At 45.5% G+C, this 21,482-nt stretch overlaps 2 protein-coding genes across 2 annotated transcripts in view; both read right to left on the reverse strand.

Moving 5' to 3' along the window:
* Positions 1 to 388: 388 nt before the first annotated feature.
* LOC142071491 (uncharacterized) lies at positions 389 to 17,537 on the reverse strand. The gene is made up of 5 exons (XM_075126291.1): positions 17,430 to 17,537; positions 14,425 to 14,672; positions 10,323 to 10,426; positions 9,208 to 9,372; positions 389 to 909 (listed from the first exon to the last, which is right to left on the reverse strand). The coding sequence occupies exons 1-5, from the start codon at positions 17,535 to 17,537 to the stop codon at positions 389 to 391; spliced, it is 1,146 nt and encodes a 381-aa protein (XP_074982392.1).
* Positions 14,546 to 21,482, reverse strand: part of CPSF6 (cleavage and polyadenylation specific factor 6) — an 88,430-nt gene continuing 81,493 nt past the window's right edge. The window contains exon 11 of the mRNA XM_048835818.2: positions 14,546 to 14,672. The gene's annotated coding sequence lies outside the window, so the exon portion shown is untranslated. The remainder of the gene's footprint in view (positions 14,673 to 21,482) is intronic.

Genomic DNA, 21,482 nt, shown 5'->3' on the forward strand with positions numbered 1-21,482 from the left:
GTTTATGGCGGGGTGGGAGGTTGAGGCAAATCGCCTGGCTGCTGGTTACGCGCAGCCAGATACCAGGGCGGTTAGAAGAGCACAGGAGGGTGCGGTACGCATCAGAGAAGCTTTGAAAACCAGTTTCATGACTGGCCAGGCTACGGTGTGAAAATTCTGTTTGTTTCTCCTTGATGAAACCCCCACCCCTTAGTTCACTCTACTTCCCTGTAAACTAACCACCCTTCCCCTCCTCCCTTCGATCACCGCTTGCAGAGGCAATAAAGTCATTGTTGCTTCACATTCATACATTCATCACACAAATAGGGGGATGACTACCAGGGTAGCCCAGGAGGGGTGGTGGAGGAGGGAAGGAAAATGCCACACAGCACTTTAAAAGTTTACAACTTTAAAATTTATTGAATGCCAGCCTTCTTTTTTTGGGGCTATCCTCTGTGGCAGAGTGGCTAGTTGGCCGGTGGCCCCCCCACCGCGTTCTTGGGTGTCTGGGTGTGGAGGTTATGGAACTTGGGGAGGAGGGTAGTTGGTTACACAGGGGCTGTAGTGGCAGTCTGTGCTCCAGCTGCCTTTGCTGCAGCTCAGCCATACACTGGAGCATACTGGTTTGGTCCTCCAGCAGCCTCAGCATTGAATCCTGCCTCCTCTCATCACGCTGCCGCCACATTTGAGCTTCAGCCCTGTCTTTAGCCCGCCACTTACTCTCTTCAGCCCGCCACCTCTCCTTCCGGTCATTTTGTGCTTTCCTGCACTCTGACATTATTTGCCTCCATGCATTCGTCTGTGCTCTGTCAGTGCGGGAGGACAGCATGAGCTCGGAGAACATTTCATCTCGAGTGTGTTTTTTTTTCTTTCTAATCTTCACTAGCCTCTGGGAAAGAGAAGATCCTGTGATCACTGAAACACATGCAGCTGGTGGAGAAAAAAAAAGGGACAGCGGTATTTAAAAAGACACATTTTATAAAACAGTGGCTACACTCTTTCAGGGTAAACCTTGCTGTTAACATTACATACATAGCACATGTGCTTTCATTACAAGGTCACATTTTGCCTCCCCCCACCGCGTGGCTACCCCCTCTACCCTCCCCCCTCCCCGTGGCTAACAGTGGGGAACATTTCTGTTTAGCCACAGGCAAACAGCCCAGCAGGAATGGGCTCCTCTGAGTGTCCCCTGAAGAAAAGCACTCTATTTCAAGCAGGTGACCATGAATGATCTCTCACTCTCCTGAGGATAACACAGAGAGATAAAAAACGGATGTTGTTTGAATGCCAGTAAACATACACTGCAATGCTTTGTTGTAGAATGAAAAGGAGTACTTGTGGCACCTTAGAGACTAACCAATTTATTTGAGCATAAGCTTTCGTGAGCTACAGCTCACTTCATCGGATGCATACCGTGGAAACTGCAGCAGACTTTATATATACACAAAGAATATGAAACAATACCTCCTCCCACCCCACTGTCCTGGCAGGTATTGTTTCATATTCATAGGAGGTATTGTTTCATATTCTCTGTGTATATATAAAGTCTCCTGCAGTTTCCACGGTATGCATCCGATGAAGTGAGCTGTAGCTCACGAAAGCTTATGCTCAAATAAATTGGTTAGTCTCTAAGGTGCCACAAGTACTCCTTTTCTTTTTGCGAATACAGACTAACACGGCTGTTACTCTGAAACTTGTTGTAGAATGATTCCCGAGTACGTGCTACTGGCCTGGTGTGGTAAAGTGTCCTACCATGGAGGACGCAATAAGGCTGCCCTCCCCAGAAACCTTTTGCAAAGGCTTTGGGAGTACATCCAGGAGAGCCGCGAATGCCAGGGCAAATTAATCCTTTCACATGCTTGCTTTTAAACCATGTATAGTATTTTAAAAGGTACACCCACCGGAGGTCCCTTCTCCGCCTGCTGGGTCCAGGAAGCAGCCTTGGGTGGGTTCAGGGGGTACTGGCTCCAGGTCCAGGGTGAGAAACACTTCCTGGCTGTCAGGAAAACCGGTTTCTCCGCTTGCTTGCTGTGAGCTATCTCATCAATCATCATCATCTTCTTCGTCCCCAAAACCTGCTTCCGTGTTGCCTCCATCTCCATTGAAGGAGTCAAACAACACGGCTGGGGTAGTGGTGGCTGAACCCCCTAAAATGGCATGCAGCTCATCATAGAAGCGGCATGTTTGGGGCTCTGACCCGGAGCGGCCGTTCGCCTCTCTGGTTTTCTGGTAGTCTTGCCTCAGCTCCTTCAGTTTCACGTGGCACTGCTTCGGGTCCCTGTTATGGCCTCTGTCCTTCATGCCCTGGGAGATTTTGACAAAGGTTTTGGCATTTCGAAAACTGGAACGGAGTTCTGATAGCACGGATTCCTCTCCCCAAACAGCGATCAGATCCCATACCTCCCGTTCGGTCCATGCTGGAGCTCTTTTGCGATTCTGGGACTCCATCATGGTCACCTCTGCTGATGAGCTCTGCATGGTCACCTGCAGCTTGCCACGCTGGCCAAACAGGAAATGAGATTCAAACGTTCGCAGTTCTTTTCCTGTCTACCTGGCCAGTGCATCTGAGTTGAGAGTGCTGTCCACAGTGGTCACAATGGAGCACTCTGGGATAGCTCCCGGAGGCCAATACCGTCGAATTGTGTCCACACTACCCCAAATTTGAGCCGGCAAGGCCGATTTAAGCGCTAATCCACTTGTCAGGGGTGGAGTACGGAAATCGATTTTAAGAGCCCTTTAAGTCGAAATAAAGGGCTTCATCGTGTGGACGGGTGCAGGTTTACATCGATTTAACGCTGCTAAATTCGACCTAAAGTCCTAGTGTAGACCAGGGCATAGAGGGAAAGAAACAGTACCAAAAACCAAGAGACGTCTTAATTAGTAATACCCTGGAATTTAAACTATGGGGAATCAAACTCGTTTGTGATTTTAATTCAGAACTTCTTTAATATGATCCAACATTCTGTTAAAAGGACCAACAGTGAACTAAGAATATTATAAAGACAAGGAATCATGGATACATAAAAACTGTTAAAGTGGGTGTTGGAGAGCAAGCAACAGTGGGTCGTCCAACATCAGCTGCAACAGGAGCAGATGCTGCAGCAGATTGCAGTCCAGCAGAAGCAAGAACAGCAGCAGTTGCAGATATGAGAACTGGCAGTCCAGCACCAAGCACAACAGAAGCATCTGGTCCTACAGCTGGCAGCACTAATAAAGCCCATAGGGCATCTAATACCACAGCGCTTGGGCCAGGCAGAGACAACTTCCCTGCAGGACTATCCATAAGGCTTATGAAGGTGGGCCCTGGGAATGACCCTTAGGCCTTCCTGGTTACCTTTGAGTGGGTAGCCAATGTGGCATGCTGATCAACAGAGCACTGGGCTACCTGGATGGCCCTATACTTGACTGGCTCCATGCAAGCAGCATACCGAAGCCTGGACCCCATGGACATGCTAACCTACGCCAGAGTGAAGGAGGTCATAGTCAACCAACTGGGAATCAACTCCAAGACATACAGACAGAGGTTTCGAAAGGAGGAACCTCCCAGACCCTGGCCATGAGTGGTGACCCAACATCTACGCGACCATTGCTGGTGCTGGCTGAACCCAGAGAAAGAGATGGAGGTTCAAGTGGCAGAGATGATAATGATAGAACAATTCACCCAGATTCTCACGACCAGGGGAAGAGAGTGAATGAAATGCCATCAGCTATTGACACTGTTGGACGCGGTGACACTCATGGAAGATTACCTGGCCCAGCACTTACATGTAAGACCTGACAACTCGAGTGCTGAGATCCAGAAACCCTGGGAGTAAGCCCCCAAATCCTGGAGGCAGCTGGGCTAGGAAAGAAGACGGGACCACTAGTCAGGCCGACTCCGAAGGAAATACCCCTGGCCAGAGGGAGGAACCTGAGCCCTGACGCATCATGAAGGAGAGTCCAAGAGCTGCAGGGAGAGGGGTATGTGCCAACTGGAGGTCCCATGACTACAGAAAAGAACCCGCCAGCAGGGACCCCGAAAGGCCCATGCTTTGAATGTGGACAAGAAGGGCATTTCAGGTGAGAGTGCCTTTTTATGGATTGTAGCTATGGACTGCAAGCCCCCAAGCTTGGAAGAGAGGTCTGGGCAATCTTCTGCTCCCAGTGAGGCTCAATGGTACCCAGGCAATGGGCCTGGTGGACTCCAGGTTCAGTCAGGCTATTATCTGGACCAGTCTCATAGAATCCCCCGACAAGGCAGGGATACCCATCTACCTCCAGTGTATCCACAGGGATGTGTGACCCTACCTGGCAACCAAGGTATGCCTCGAAGTGAAGGGCGATATGGTGACATGCCCAGTCGGCCTAGTGGACACCTTGGCCCAGTGTTTCTCAAATGCGGCCACTGTGCGGCATGCAGCAACCAGGGGCTTTTCTTGCTGCCACAGCCTCCTGGGCTGTGGAGGCGGGGCGGGGGGGAGGGAAGTGGCAAAGTAGTGGCCCCTCCCTGTTGCTTCTGGATGCATTACCTTGGTGTTGGTTACTGGGGCTGCTCGCAGGGGTTAGGCCCACTCTGGAGACATCTGGGGCACAGTGCTGGAGGAGCTAGCAGACAGTGAGTTCCCCACCTTCCCAGGGGTGATGGGGCTCAGGCTTTGGGCTTCAGCCCAGGGGTGGTGGGGCAGCAGGCTCTTACCACAAGACTTCAGGCTCCAGCCCTGGGCTCCAGCTGTGCAACAGCCGACCCTAGGCTCCAGCCACCCGGCTTCGGACTCCATCCCGGGCCCCATCCCCCAGCTGTGGGATGTTGGGATCTGGCCACAGGGCTTCGGGTTCCAACTCCCTGCTGCCTCCCCCAGCCCCCTACCCACTCACCCCATCACCCCGAACCCCCACTGCCTCCCCCAATCCCCCACGGGCTTAATTTGTCCCCAGGCTTGCTAGGGCTGAGTAAGTCTGCTGTGAAAAGTGATACCTGTATGTTTGTTAATATCACTTTTCACAACAGACTTACTAGCTAGCAATAAATAAATTACAATGATTTGGATGTGTATATGTCCATATTTAGTTGGTTTTCCTAAAGCTAATCAAGTATTAGACCGCACTCTAAGGCCACCAAAAAATTTGTCCTGAGAACCCTGGTAGCCCTGGGATGGGACTGGAGGTGATCTGGGGAGATCCTGAAGTGATGGAGCAGCAAACACCATGTGGAGACCAACCCACGCCCAAAAGCGAGGAGGCTTATGGATCAAGATGAGACAGAGGACCCAGATGAGGGCCCCTCAAACCTGGCAGAGGTGCCGGTGATCCAACGTGCGACTACGGAGGCTTTGAACAAGACGGGCAATAACTGATTGATGGAAGATGGGGACTTTGTGTGGGAGCAATGGGAAGACCAGACCCTGAGCCATGCTTGGGAACAAATAGTCACCCCTGAAGGAGAAAGGAAAGGAGGCCCATGGACACCACAAGGGCCTCACTTTGAAGTCCAGAACAAGCAGCTGTACTGGATAGTGAGAGACAACCCCCCCACCCCCGCAAACGCAGGAAACACTGCGTCAGCTACTTGTGCCTAAGAGATTTCTACGGGAGATACTGTGCCTGACCCACTCAGTGCTGCACTGGACACCTGGGGCACGAGAACACTACAATGGATGGCCCTCATATTTTTTTGGGTCATGCATCCACCAAGAAATGTGTGAGTTTTGTGCCTCATTCCCTGAGTGTCAACTCACAGGACTCAAAGTGGTGCTGAAGGCCCACATCCTGATCCCTGCAGTGGGAGTACTGTTTGAACGGATAGGGATGGATCTGGTGGGACCCCTGGAGAAAAGTTCATCCAGGTTCTAGTACATACTGGTGATTGTAGACTACATCACCTGGTATCCTGAGGCCATCCCACTGGGTATGATGAAAGTGCCCACCATAGCAGGTGAGCTCATGAAGGTATTTGCCAGGGTTGGGATCCCAAAAGAAATTCTGTTGGACAGGGGGTCCAATTTCTCATTCAAGCTGATAAAAGAGCTGTGTGAATTACTTAAGATCCTGGCCCACAAGATATCTGTATACAATGTTAATACTTTAAATGTCATCTTAAGGCTTCAGAATTAACAACCCATTGAGAACAATGGAGACGTTCACACCTCTCAGAGCTATTGTTTCTGGTTGTGTGCAGATTCTGGAAGGCACCACTGAACTGATTCCCACTGTGCATACTTTTAAGGCATTTTTACTGCCATGAAAGCTAGAAAGGGGGTGGTGATGGTGGTTGTTTGTTTGTTTGTTTTTGTTTTTCTTAGGCATTTCTCTAATTATGGAGCAAGATCAGGATCTAGTATTTTCAACACATCCTTCCCTGTGATTTATTATGATCTGTGGTTGCCCTTTCAGTTTAGAGCAGAACAAAATGAAACAAACAAAAGATTTTCTATGAAATAATTTACCAGTTCAGAAAACCCAGTTCAGAATAATAATTTACCAGTTCAGAAAACCCAGAAATGTTTTAGTTTATCAGCATAGGATATTCTTGGAGCAGAAAGTGCATTTTACCAATAGATATTAACACAAACTTGTATCGTGTCATCAAACCAGGCTTTTAAAAAGTGTATTAGTGACATCTATTGGCATGAAAATTTTGTCTTTGCATATTTGCATGTACCAGCTAGAGATATGGATACATTAATATATGATTTTTCTAATGATAATCCTTGTGTAAAATTGTAATAAAAATGATCAATACTGCAAATGTTATGGGGAAAATCTGCACCCATTAGGATGAGGCTGAGCAGCGATAATAATATGGCATTTTGGCATCAGCAGCAGCATAGGAAGTTTTGAAGTAACATTTTAAGTTCCCCTCCGTAGTAAAGCTTGTAGGGTAAAGGCCCAGAGATTCCCCGTCAAGCTGAAATATCCTTTTCAAACTGAAAGGTCTTGTAGTAACAGCCTATTCAGCCTATTTATACAATTTCAGAACGACTTCAAAAGTGTGTGGAATAGAACTAAAGAATTCAGAGAGATGTTGATGAATTTGACTGTGCCATTTAAGAACACTTTTTTTTTAAAAAAAAAGGCGAAGGCAGGGAAGGTATTCCGGGCCAGATTTTCTGGTGCATCAGAACTGCACTTGTCACAGCAGAGAAGAGGAGGGAGCCATCAGACAGAGATTACAGCTCCCTGATTTCTCTTGTCTGTTGTGCCCCAACTCCAGTGGAGAGCTAACTCTGCCAGCTGGTAACAGTCTCTGAGGGAGCATCTGCTCGCTGGGGTTTGCAGGAGTGCTGGGTGTCCCTCATGAGTGGAGGACTCATGTGCTTCCATACCTTGTTAAACTGGGACCAGCGTGTGTGTTTGTGATGTGGCCAGTGTAAGAGGTCCAGTGTTCTTAACTATTCACTGCTTTGCTATTAAGTGGTTGGGTTATGTAAACCATATGATGAGTGACACGAGTGTATTTGCTTAACAACCTTAACAGATTTTTTTAAAATCCATGTGTGTGTTTTTGGAATATAATAATATATAACACATTACAATTCCCCACCATATTTTTACAAACTATGATACTCAAGAGATAAACCATGTAGGTCTCCCTAACGACATGATTCTCTCACATTCTTTCTTTCATCATGCCAGGGCCAGTTCTTCAAGGGCCCAATCTCATATTCAGTTTCTCTTGTATATTAACCAATAATCACAACAACTATGTGCAAAGTAAGTAATTGTATTGAGTGTAATGAATGTGAGCTCTCCAGCAAGATGACATAATACTACTAATTAGCACAATAAAATAGTAGCAGGATCTCAGAGGAAAAACAGATCTGACTTACCTTGATGTGTCTATATAATATATATAATCATACATCTTTTGAACTTTGTATAACACAAAATAAGTTACCATAGCTCGTTACACAGAAAGATCCACAGTCTTACCAGCAAGGAGTAAAATATTTGCATTTCACTAGTCAGTTCCCCTGCAAACCTCTCTCCTGAGTTTGTTTTCTTTTGAACATGATTAATTGTAAAAGGGAAGCAAGCAGAGGGAACGTTTTGCTCTATGTGAAAAGCTGCTTATTTGCAAGGGAACCAAGCCGCTATAAATCCCAACATTTTACAGCTTGCAGCCCTTGATCCACCAGGAGACATCTCGTCCTCTGCAGTACTTTTTCCACACCACCCTGTGGGAGTTAAAAATCATGTTAACTGATTATGGCAAGTTCATCCATTAGTGCAGAGCCCCTTCGCCCCCCAGAAAAAACAACACTTTAAATTTATGTACTTTTAACTTTTCTGCAGCGAGCCAAGCTAATATACAAGTAATTTGCTACTGGCCCAATCCTGGCACAGCGCCTGACTACTTTGCATGGCCCCACTGGGTCCTGGAGCTATGCATGCCTTATTCAATCCTGAGTCTGCCAACACTTCCTAAAAGGTTGCCACATGGTTGTCAAAGGCCCACTTAGGAGCTGCTATTCCTGCCGCAGAAGATTGGTGTATTTGTACCACTGCTCTCTACTGGATGGAATCAAATTTACTCTGTTTTGTGCCATAAGCTCTATCCTGCTAAATAGAACTAACACACATTCCCTTTTAGCTCCAGCTGGAGGAGGCTCAGATGATGTACATTCTCTCCCCACTGCTGCGTCACAGAGACATAATCTTGAGGCTCTTGGTAGTTATCGATTTGTTCCCTTGGTGTTTGAACTGGGATTTGAACACCTGGGAACCTCACATGTTCAAGAAATACATTGCTCTAAGTAGTCTCCCCCTAAGTTTACACATAGACCCATACAAGTATGTCACTATTATTAGTTCTTGTAATAGTTTTAAACACACCATGCACTCATGCCATTGGAAGCGCAAACAATTCTCTTTGTACAGTTTACACGTGCTGTAATGTCTGCTGCCAGTAAGGCTAAAAAAGAAATATAGTGGTAAAAACAGTGGGAGAAAAAAAAAACATTTTCCTCTTCATTTTTTTGAATCAGTCATCTTAAAACTGATACAGAAATTAGTTTTTATTATTATTATTATTATTTATTAATCAATCAACTTCATTGCTGTGGCATCTAAGGACCAACCAAGAATGGGGCCTGTGGCGTTAGGCACTGTGCAAGCACAGATGAGCAGATGGTCCTTTTTTTGAAGAGCTTCCAATACAAAAGAGAGACAGACCCATGGTGGGAGAAAGGGATATAACACACACACAGAGTGAACAATGTGACTGTGTCAAGCACATTACTTTGCACCTACCATGACACTGGATTCCACAGCCGTTCTTGGCTCTTGGAGTCTTGCCATCATTACACCACCAGCGGCTGTTGATTTGAAAAATCCCATAGTCCGTGCTTCTGGAAGGTTTGTTAGAATGCGTGGCACGTGTGTTAAGGCTGCTCTCGTATCTTGCTGCGCACACCCCTGTGAAGGTTCCGTTAAAAAAAAAAAATAAATAACCACACACAGATTGATGTAGTCTATCCGCCGATAAAAACTCCTCATAGCTTGATATTTTACAGAAATATGGATCTGAACACCCCATATCACTGGTTTGTAGATGATGCAAATGATTATTTTATACAAAGTACACACAGCCAGTTGTTATTCCTTTTATACTGATGAGATTCACATCCTTATTAAATTTGATGAGTAAGAAAAACCATTCTACATTCTACCATTGATTGTCATCTGAACACTGCATGGGGCCTATATTTTTGAAGGAAACACCAGTGATTTGGGGTAAAATGCTATAGAGATAGAAACATCTTTCTAAAGAAAATATTATTAACATGCAAATCAAAACCAACAAATATTACTAAGGAAAGACATGGGGAAATGTCAACTTTTCTCTGGCAGGGAATGGCTCTGCATGTAATGAATAAAGGTTGCCTTTTGCCTTAACGCTCATAAAATGCAGTTAAGTGAGTTGGAACATTTCTTTCCCGCTGTTTCCAACAGGGGGAGGATCAATGGTGAAAGACCAACTGCAGAGAGGGCTCCAAGTGGCCATTAGCATATTAATACTGTGTTGGCCAGTCCTGCTGAAAATAGGTCTAAACCACAGCACCGGCTGAAGTTTTATCTACACTAGTGCCCTCACCTTTGTTTCCAGGGGTGGTACTGCATAAATATTAGCAATGATGGTAAACTTTAACCAAAGCACCCTTATTCTTTCCTCATTTACAGTAAGTGGATCTGAATTAGTCAGGTTAGAAAGAAGGATTCTTTGAGATATTCAGGGATGCATAAACATCATGTGTGTTTAACTCTCTGGATTGTGGCTCAGAACACAGGTAAACAAACCTTAAAAACAAACTGGTTGAATCATCATTGATTAGCAAGGATGATACGAAATTAAGAACGGCCCTCACCCTTCTCTCTCCCGTTTGAATTGGGGTTTTGAGATGCTGCTGGTGATCCTCCCACCCTGGCCTTGTGCTGTGGTCTGCATCCCAAGTCCTGTTTCCCTGCTCTGCTGCAGTGAGGATCAAAGAGCAGAGCGTGAGAAGGGTGCAGACATCAAACGTGGGATTGTACAAAGGCTATAACTAGGAATAATGCAACGGAATGGGGGGAAGGGTCTCTCAGACTGGTGTCAGAAAAGGTTCCTGACAGTGCAATCTGTTAAACTGTGGGAGGGTTTCAGGGAAGAAGTGGTATTCCCATTGCTTGGGACATTTTAAACAAGACTGAGCACAGCTGTAGGCGATACACTGCAGGGAACCAGCCTGTGCTGAGAAGGACAGACTAGATAACCTAGGAGGGTTTTCCATCTCTAATGTCTAGGATCAATTCAATGGGTAAATCACCTGCCCACCCTCTGAACCACATGGACATCTCCTCCAAGGCAGCAGACTGACTGTGTCCCAGGCTGTAGCCCTGGTACCCATCCAGCCCAAGCCTTTTCATTGCTCTTGCCAGCTCGCACCTTTTGCAGATCTTCCCACGAGCAGCCAGGGGCAGGAGGAAAAGCCCCAGGATTAGTAAAACCTTCATGCTGGCAGCGTAGCAAACCCAGGCTCCTACCACTGAGACTAAAAGGAAAGAGAGATGCTGGTGAGACTAATCTCCTCTCCGCCACACTTGAACTCTCCATTTCCTGAGCGATGTGGAAACAGGCCATGAGCAGCCTGGACGTTTCTCAATACTCTTGGGCTCACTGCCCAGAAGTTAAAATCGCTTAGCTATGGGGAACGGGCTAGCTCACTCACCTGGTGTTTTATTGCTAGATCCCTGCTACAATTCTGACTCAGGACCTACAGGCCAAACGTGGTTACCATTTGATGGCTGTTACAGTGGCTTATAAAGAGTTAATGATCAGAGACCAGTTCCTGTTGGTTAACTCTGACTGGCTTTTGTAATTCAGGATTAGCGTATGGAGTTCATGGAAGAACGAACAAGCAAGAGCCAATATAAATCTGCATGTTTCTAAAAATCCTGTTACCTTCAAAATGTTTTGTTTCAGCAGCTTTGCATGACAAACTACAAATACTTTGATAGCTGGGTTAAAAGATTATCTCATCATTTACTGTGGCATTTGCAAATTCTGCTATGTATTTCGATCTGCAGTGTGGTCTAGTGGACAGAGGACTGGGCTGAGATCCAGGAGATCTACAGTCTAGTTCAAACTCTGCCATTGGGCTGCAGGCAAGTTACTTCACCCCGCCTCAGTTTCCCCATACACAGAAAGGGCATATTTATACTTACCTCTTTTGTGAACTACAGATGACATGCTCTGTATAATTGTTAGGTATTACTATTCTGATCAAGAGCTATTTTGTGACTTACAATAATAAGTCTCACTAATGACTGGCTTTCTATACCCTAAAGGAACAGTTTATAATATATAATTTTTTCCAGTGGTGGGAGACCACCTTTATTACAGGGATGTGTGCTAAATTAGGGCACTAACATTCTTTACACTGATACCAACAGGGCCTGCATAGCACATCTAAAATCCCTCTAGTACTTTGGAGACTCTGATCTGTAAATTTAAAAAAAACATGCATGAATGGGAATTTTGTCTGTATACAGTCTCAGTCCCTGAGATTTCTGTTTCTGTAACACTGTAGAACGCCAGTAGCCACGCTATAGTTAATGTTGTCACTCTATTTCCATCACAAGCCTGATTTGGCCACTCCAGCTAGTGTGCCCCACCCCAGGAATGTCAGCTTCGAAACTGATAAAATAGGCCCGAGAGGGAAGACTTTATTAAAAAAACCCTGAAATGAATTGGACATCTTAAACGCAGAAGTTCAGAAACAAACATTATTCGGGGGAGGGTGTATATATATTTGTCACTCTGAAGTAAAAATAATTTGGAGATCACATTTAGGTGACTGAGTACATCGTGTGCTAGCCAGAGTTGAATCTAGTTTGGGCACCTCAACTATGATTTTCCACACTTCCCAGTGTATGAATTTCCCTGAATTTCACGAGTTTATCTATTTCTTTTGGCTAGTGATAAGGTGCTTGTAGGGATTTATTGCACTGGAGTTGCTGAAATGTACCGTCAGCATTAACTTCACCTGAACATATTTTTCCCTAGAATAATCCTTTCAAATGAGGGGATTATGAACTCTGATCAGATGTTGTAACATCCCAACATCTAAAGCTAAAAACTATATTCAAATGGACTAGAGACTCCTTCACTTAGGGTTTGTTCTTTATTATTATGAAAGCAAGGATGGCCCAGTGGTTGGGGCATTGGCTTGGGGAGACGGGGTTCAATTCCCCATTCTGCCACAGATTTCCTCTGTCGTTTGGTCTCTGTGTGCTTTCGCTCCCTACCTTGTGGGGGTGGCATGCAGTGCTCACATACTTCGATGATGAGAGCCATTTAAATGCCATAGATGGATTATATGTGCTACAGTTTCCACATAAACACAGCTAAAATGCTCCATTCTTAGCCTCCAGGCCTAGATTTGTACCTTACTAAATTTATACATGATAGGAAAACAAAACCCACCCCAGAACACTACTGTATTGTTTTTCATCTTAATCAGGAGAATTGTGCAAATATGGGCAGGGAAGAGAACAACACTATGAAGAAAGCCCTGTTCGGAAATCCTAAATTGGTATTTCTAACTCCTTTTACAGTAAGAAAGAAAAACATACATTGTTTCATTTCCTCATTCATCTGTCAACAGTTTGATTTTAACAGAGCACTGTGAAGTTTGTCAAGCTGGGTGTAAAAATATATGTCTGTAGTCCCATTTGTGCCAGTGTAATATCAGGTCCAATACTGTCTTCAGTATGACAGGTTTCAGAGTAGTAGCCGTGTTAGTCTGAATCCGCAAAAAGACAAGGAGTACTTGTGGCACCTTAGTCTCTAAGGTGCCACAAGTACTCCTTGTCTTCAGTATAAATCACAGGTTATTCCTGGATGGGGAGAGGACAGGATCCTTCAAGCCATTTTTGGACCAACAAGATCTTTCCTTTCACATTTTTTCTTCTACCTACTATTCTAAAGACTTGGGAGCCCTAGGCCCAGATCCTGTATGGTATTTAAGTGCTTAACTCCCATTGATAGCTATGGGGCTCTCCCCAGAGGCCATCAACACCAGTGCAACCAAAGGGATTACTGGTTCAAGATGCTTCCCCTTTCCTTAAGTCCCTGGCAGTGGGGGCTAAGCACATGTTCTGCACAGCATTGCTATGCAGTGCTATTCCTTTCCCAGGCTGGCTGAAACACTGAAGACCAAGGGCCAGATGCTGAGCTGGAACAAATCCGTGACTTCAATGGTGCTACACCAATTTACATCTGCTGATGATCTGGCCTGAAGTTGGAGAGTTCTTTTCCATACGAAGTATGGCCAGCCAGGAGAGCCCTAAACAATGTTGTTCAGGAATTCCTAACTTCATGAAGTATGAAACATGTCAACCATGGCAATTTAGTGAAGATAATACCCCAACCCTGTCATTTTAAATGTTGATTTGGGGGGTATTTATAGTCTGACCTTTGAGTCTTTGTATGTGATAGACATTTATATTGTGTTTTTCTCCAAAAAGCCAAAGCACCAGACTAGTTACAAAACTGTAATCAGAGAACATTGCATTCACTGTTGAATGCAACCTTTAAACACTGTACAGCAGCACGACAGTGAAGAATTCTGTGTTCGTTGCAAGTTCTCGCTGAACGTAGACAGCCAGAATGGAATCACCCCACTGGAATCTGACTGGAGTTTAAACCATTCTTGCTAACTCTTCTTAAGTCTTCAGAAGCAGGGCTGTGCTGCCATTTTTAACAGTGGGCTCCCTCAAAAGTGTGCCATTCCCAGGGTAAAATACTCCCCCTTACCCTCCCCATGCCCTCAAACATAAAACTTCATTTCTACACCCTTTCCCCCAACAAATAATCCTCAACGACAGAAAACGCCACCACCACCCTTTTCCTGGCCCATCACCTCTTGACTCACTACGTTTTCCCCAACCCGCCATCTCATAGAAGGCTCCTTGAGGTGGTTCCCCTACCTGGCAGCTCTTCCTGACAGAAGTAGCAATGATGGCAGGTGGTTGTCCTGTGGCCTCTGATGGCAGCAATTCTGGTAGGTAGGGGTGATGTCCTGCAGCCTGGGAGTTGTCCCTTCTGTGTTGATGGTTGGTTGGGAATTGAGTCCCCTTTGTTTCTTAAAAGTAGATGGCTCTTCTCTGACATGAGGGGGAGGTGTGGGAGTGGGTCTCCGGTGGCTGTTTGGGGTCAGGAAGGGGGTATCTCCTGCCTGTGATGGGAGTCAGATTAGAGAGTGGATGTTCTTTGTGTGGTGATGGAGGGGAGTAGGGCTCCAAGCCCTTCCCATACCAGCTCTTCCTATTCAGGCGTTAGGGGGAAAGGGGAGGGTTTCTAGACGCCCATGCTGTGCAGCTGCACTACTCTGGTGTACCAGTTTACCTCCCACCCTAGCACAGTGGCCAGCAAGGATTGTGGGATGCGAGGACTTAGCAAAATGCTAGAGGATGCAGGGGGGGGAATTCCCCTGAACAGCGCTCACACCAGGCATTTGGGTGTGGCTAGCACAGGATAAAGAATGGATTTTTTGGTTTGTTGCCAATTTTGAAAAATGGAAAAAAAAGTTGGTTTTGGGTCAGACAGAAAATGAAAATTTCCAGCAAATGAAAAAGTAAAACAAAATTCATTTCTGACCAAACAAAATGTTTTGTTTTGATTTTAACTCTTTTAAAATGTTCTTGAATTTTTTAGCTAAAATTAAAGGAATTTTTGAAACAAAAATGAAACATTTAAGAGTCTTTTCGATTTTTTGTTTGTTTTTATTCAAAATGAACAATTTGGTGAAATCCACACGAATTCGCAAAACACTTTGGTGTCACTGAATCCGCATTTTTCCCTGAAAAAAGTTTTGGCTGAAAAATGTCACCCAACTTCAGGTGCAGGAGCTTCCTGAGTGAGCATCATCAATCAGCTGGCTGGCTCCTAGCTTCAAAGGGGGCTAAACATTTTAACAAGCAGCTGTATCATTCTGGAGGACCAGTGAAATAAATGCCCTCCCGGGTCACTGAGTTATCTTCATTATGAGCACACCAGCAGGGATGATGTAAGGATTTTGGGAAGAATTAGTAAGATGACTATTCAGGTACACCCCATCCATCCACCCACTTATACTTTATTTATTCATTTTACGTCAGTAAAGTGTGTGTATGGGGGACAGGAGAGGATCTTTAGAGATGAACCAAGCTGTTTATTCCTTTCTACCCTAGCAATTACTGTACATCAATTTATAGTCTCCAGGTTATTTGTGCAATTAGAAGGCCTAAAGACTCACTTTTTATTTTAAACAAAAGCCAAAATTCTCCCTCCTGGACCTGCAAAGCCACATGCTTTTAACAAAGGGCTCCCACAAGCCCCTGCAGATCCCCTCCTGCTCATCACAACTGCATTGTAGAAGTTATCAAGAGGGAAACAGGAGCTTCGGGCAGGAGAAAACTGGAGGGATAGGCAGCTGGGTGCTTTTTGCAGCTTGGGCAGTAACACGTTGGAAATGTGGGGTAAGGAAATAGGCTGGAGGTTTCTATTAAAATGATCCTCATTAAAATAATTTACAATGTTAATGCTTCAAACGTCATCTTAAGGCTTCAGAATTAATGTAATATTAAGAACAATGGAGCTGTTCACACCCCTCTGAGCTACTGTTTCTGGTTGTGTGCAGATTCCGGAAGGCACCACTGAATTGATTCCCACTGTGCATACTTTTAAGGTATTTTTACTGCCGTGAAAGCTGGAAAGGGGGTGGTTGTTAGTTTTTTTTTGGTTGTTTTTCTTGGTTGTTTTCTGAAAGGTCAGGATTTTGACGCATGGTTCTGCAGCAAGGTGTGGATTAGAAATAATAAATATGGTTATAGCCAAGCAGACAAAAAAGCATAAATGACCCCTGAGAAAACAGACTAATCTCCACCTGTCACCTTGAGTTTTCTGTAGAGTTGTACCAAATATTGAACTCAAAAATTAATAATACCCGAAACATCTTTTTTTCAAGCTAAACTGAAGCTTCTGTATACATGAAACGTGTTAATGTCAAAGTTGAGCATGTGAATTTCTTGGAAGTGTTTGCTAGCAACAAACATTTCAAGGCACTTTTTCTTTTCCTTAAGTGGATTGTTTGGCAATAGTTAGATGGTATTTCTTCAGCTACCCTTTGATCAGAGCCATTTCAATTCACATTTCTCTGGAAGGAGAGTGCATTTCATTTCTCTCTCTCTCTGAAATAGTCAGAAAATAATTAGTGCCTATTAGTCTCCCATGTTTTGAGATTCTAGATTGTAATTTCATGGCCTGGGAGCAGCTTTTTCCTCCCCAGCAGTTGAGAGTCTAAAGAAGCCTCATATTATAGGCATAGTCACTCTCCGTATGGCCCTGAGGCTACTGCTCTGTAGAATTTTCATACTACTTCTACTACTATTGGTGACTCACACTGATCACGGTGTCCCCTGGGGGGGGAGAGGGGAGAGAGAGACGACCTCCTGAAAAGGTCTCTCTTGATCAGATGTGGCATGAGAAACAGTCCTCATAACATGAAGAAAGTGAAGAGCAGCAAGGACAATTCTGCATTCCCAAAAGAAGAATGTGCCTCTGTCTGAGCACTATCACCAAAGGACCATAGCCAGAAGGCTTGGCCTAGGGGGCTACAGGATAAATTCCTCAGTATTGGCTCCCTTCCAGCGTGGCCATTCCACATCCAAACCTCAGAATGTGGCTGCCCACAGACATAGATGTAATTTACCAAACATAATAGGAAGACCAAGCATCTGGGAGGCTCTCCGAACCAGAAGGTGGGGCTGGTGGTGCACGTAAAAGATGCTGCTTTCTTTCAGACTGGGAAAGAAGGATTCTTCTGACACGTTAATTCATCTACACATAAACAAGCTCCTCCCTCCCCCATGGCGATCATGATAGACCGGCGCACACCGATGAGGAGTGGCAGCCAAACATTAGTACCCGTGAAAAGACTACAGGTGGACACTACGCCATGCTCCAGGACAAAAGCTGCATTAGTGCAAGTAAGGCTATTGCTCTGATGGCCCAACAGGAGCAGCAGCATCACACCAACATGCTGCTGCAGCTGTGGTTCCATTCCCCCCTATTATTTTCACTGATATCGGAGTCTGCCACGCAGAGCATTTACTGTGAAGTTACTGCTCTTTGCTCTGGCTTGCCTAGTCTAAATAACATCATGCTCACCCCACCTCCCTGTTGCTTTGTGCCAAAAATGTTGCCACTCAGCTACCGGGTGATCTCATTTATTGACTAAAAGAAGGATGTGAGAAAGATCAATTCATCTCACAATGGCCACATGAACCAGCTGTCACACCATTAAGCATCTCTATGGGAGCTAACCCAGTTTGGTCAGCTTTGTGGAGGCCGGTCAGCCCCAGGGGGAACTGCAGCAGCATTCAGTAGAATGGCTTAATGTGCATGTGCAATTTCAGAATAACCACAGTAGCAGATAAAATCTGTTGCATAAGCTGAGTGGTAGGTAAATTCCTCAGCCACCCCGGATCCACAGACTATCCTTGAACCATGGGGTCAACGTGGTGCATTACAGCAGGTTTGTCCATAGACCTTGTTTTGCAGACTCCGGGACAATCCCAGCTTCTCTGGCAATGGAGGGATCCTCCGGCAGCAGAACTGATGCAGTTCAACTGCATGGGAAGGAAGAGGATTTGAGAGGTGCACTTCATGCCCAGCGCAAAGCCCTGCTCTGCAGGGATAGGACCACAGCATCCACTGATGTGCATCACAGGATCCTCCCCACAACAGGGACAAGGAGAATATAAAGGCGGGGAGGCTCTTCCAGCCATTGAGCTGCAGTAATTGCCACTGAGTAGCAGAGAGGGGAGAATTTCTCCCCACAATTGCCTGTGCATGGCCTGGCTATTTAAGACTTCGGTTAAAAAGTGCACCACTTCTCCTTCTAGTTCCTCATGCTCAGCTGTGAGCGAAGGGGGGTTCACGCATGCTTCAGTGCACGGAACAGTCATTTCTCCAAACCTTTGCAAAATAAGTATTAAATTCAGTGATGGCAGATGACAGAACAAGGAGCAATGGTCTCAAGTTGCAGTGAGGGAGGTCTAGGTTGGATATTAGGAAACACTATTTCACTAGGAGGGTGGTGAAGCACTGGAATGGGTTACCTAGGGAGGTGGTGGAATCTCCTTCCTTAGAGGTTTTTAAGGCCCGGCTTGAAAATGCCCTGGCTGGGATGATTTAGTTGGGGATTGGTTCTGCTTTGAGCAGGGGGTTGGACTAGATGACCTTCTGAGGTCTCTTCCAACCCTGAGATTCTTTGGTTCTATGCAATTCAGGGAAGCTCAGCTTCTCCTTTGGCCCCACAGTAAAGTGATCACGTTCCTCCCCTTCTACCATCAGCACGCTACCTTAGACAGAAAAGCCAGGTCACAGCCGTATTATCACATTGCTGTGGGATGAGGGCATCGGGAGAAGATTGGGGAGAGAGACTCAATTTTTTTTTTTTAAGCTACTCAAAAAACTTTGATAATTAAGAGATACAATGCATGAAATGGATGTATTGGTAGGTTTGAATGCTACCTCCAGCATGAAAGCTCCTCGTAAAAGCTACTGAAATGTAGTATTTGAACCACACCTTGTTCAGTGCGGACTGGGATTAAAAATGGCAAGATCACATGAAAAGTGACGGACCGCTCAGCAATAAGTGTCAGGAACTGATGGAGATACTAGCATTGGGCTGATGAAAAGAGAGGGGAAAAAAAGGACTCTGTAGAGAAACAAGGCCTTAATTAAACGGAACTTCTGCACAATGAGACTGAAAAGTGCTGCTGGCCGGTGCACGCTGCAGCAGGATGTGATTCTGTAACCGCTACGGACCAGACTGCGTCTCATATGCACAGCTCCATGGTGGGAGGTGGGACAGAGCAGCACTGCATCAGGGAGAATAGCAGGTGGTGCTTGGGCCTCTCGGGTTGCCAGCCCTCCAGGAAAGTCCTAGAGTCTCCAGGAATTAAAGATTAAACTTGAATTAAAGACAAAATCGTGATGAAACCTCCAGGAATTCATCCAACCAAAGTTGGCAATCCTATTGGCCTCCCTGGCATGGAGGGGGAATATATGCCCCACTCCACAGGCAGGATTAGCATACTCTTGCTGCAGCTGGGCAGATTAGTTTATCAGCAGGCAGGGGGAAGGGCAGGAGAAAACAGGCCAATGGACTTGAGCCCCTTCTGGGCTGCTGCACATGATCTCCCACCCTTGTACAGCAGTTAGGCACTCTCCAGCCCCTAGCAGCTGATTTAGAAAAAACTCTAAGATCTGCAAATAGTTTGAGTGAACTCATCCATCTACATTTACTTGTAAAAAACCAAGGCCCTCAGCCCCCCAGGCTTGATTTTAATGATCCAGTAGGCCTTTCTGTGTATAAAGCAAATATGAGGTACTGTGACAGACCCAGATCAGTGGGGTCAGGAGTCTGGTCGAAGGCAGATATACTGGCCACCGGATGAATAGTTTTCTGATCCTTGAGTGACCAGAGCAGGGGCTGCACTAGAGCAATCAGGCACCTGCTAGAATCAATTATGGCAGGCAGACTAAGTAGGACACCTGGTTTAAAAAGGACCTCCCATCAGTTAGGTGGGGCATAATGCAAGGAATAAGAAGGCGTGCTGCTGGAGGACTGAGGATTACAAGCATGATCAGGCCTCAGGAGGAAGATCCTGCGGTGAGGATAAAGAAGGTGCTGGGGGGAGGCCGGGGGAAGTAGCCCAGGGAGTTGGAGTTGTAGCTGTCACGCAGCTGATACAGAAGATGTAGACAGCTGCTATCCACAGGGCCCTGGGCTGGAACCCGGTGTAGAGGGCGGGCCAGGGTTCTCCCCATGCCCCCAACTCCTGATCGACACAAGGTTGACCAGGTCTGTGAGCAACACCAGAAGGGAAGGTCTAATTTGGAAAGGGATCTGGCCTGTCCCCGACCCACTAGGTTGGACAACAGAGACTGTGGAGATTGTTCTCCATTTCCCCCATACTGGCCGGTGATGAGGTTAGCTGAGTGAACAGCAGGTTTGAGCCTGTAGCAGAAGCGGCCAAACTGAGGGCTGCCGTGAACATCTGAGGTGAGCAAATCTGCCAAAAAGCGCAGGACCCACCAATGCAGAGGAAGAACTTTGTCACAGGTACAAACTGGCAAGTGGCTTGGTATTTTGTGTTTGATTTAAAGGCATAGTGTAAATAATATGCCCAATGACTCCCGGGGAGAGCAGTAGAGATACATGGAACAAGAAGCACACAGGTCTCCGTTATACAGTGCAGTTAAACCGTGTTCAGCAGCAATTCAGCTGCTCAGTTACTGATACTAGGCATCACAATGGGCAATTCTCCTGGACAAGGCTAGTCTGTTCGGTATACAAGTAGGAACGTGTGGGTGGCTCTGTTCATTTGTTGTCCAGTACGCTCTTTGTTTGCTGTGACCCAGGGTAATCATGAAACACACAACTCCTACCCTGAGACAGGGACTGTAGTGGCGAAAGAAGGATAATTTTAAAGCTCTGTACTCTTAAAGGGAATTTTGAATATGAAAGACTTATTTCTAGGGAAAAGTAAATATTAAGAGGTCAGTCATGCACTAGGATGATACAATCCAGAGAGGGATGGTGAACTACAGATTGATTATTAAAAGCTACTGCATCGTGTTGTTTGACTGAATGTTTGTTTGTGTCATAGCATTACCCTTAAGAGCTAGAACAATAGTTTCTTGCTCTGGCAGTCCTCTTTGTGTTTAGGAGCTCCCTGTAACAGAGATGCAGACAGAGGCTGAAAAGTTCTACAACTAAGAAGGCAATATCAACCCTAACCCTACACTTGTTGGGTTCTGACGTTCAGGAGTTGGCCTATCATTTTGTTGTATCTTCGCTTATAAATAGGAAAACTGAAGACAGTGGGTTTCAGAATTATTTTTACATTAACTTAAGTGTACTTGCTTAATGAGAGGTAATTGGAGTTGGTTTTTCTTAAATAAAGGAGGAAGATTTTAATTCATTTGTGTGGGG

Source organism: Caretta caretta, chromosome 1, assembly GCF_965140235.1.
Source record: "Caretta caretta isolate rCarCar2 chromosome 1, rCarCar1.hap1, whole genome shotgun sequence".
Taxonomy (NCBI): domain Eukaryota; kingdom Metazoa; phylum Chordata; order Testudines; family Cheloniidae; genus Caretta; species Caretta caretta.

Bases quoted from the DNA above. Each gene is read 5' to 3' on its own strand.
- LOC142071491 (XM_075126291.1), bottom strand. From the start codon at position 17,537: ATGGAACCACAGCTGCAGCAGCATGTTGGTGTGATGCTGCTGCTCCTG. The intron at 14,673-17,429 runs GTAGTGTCCACC...CTCCCATCACAG, and splicing joins CTTTTGTCCTGGAGCATGGC to GCAGGAGATACCCCCTTCCT. The intron at 910-9,207 runs GTAGGTGCAAAG...TTTCTCCACCAG, and splicing joins CTGTGGAATCCAGTGTCATG to CTGCATGTGTTTCAGTGATC.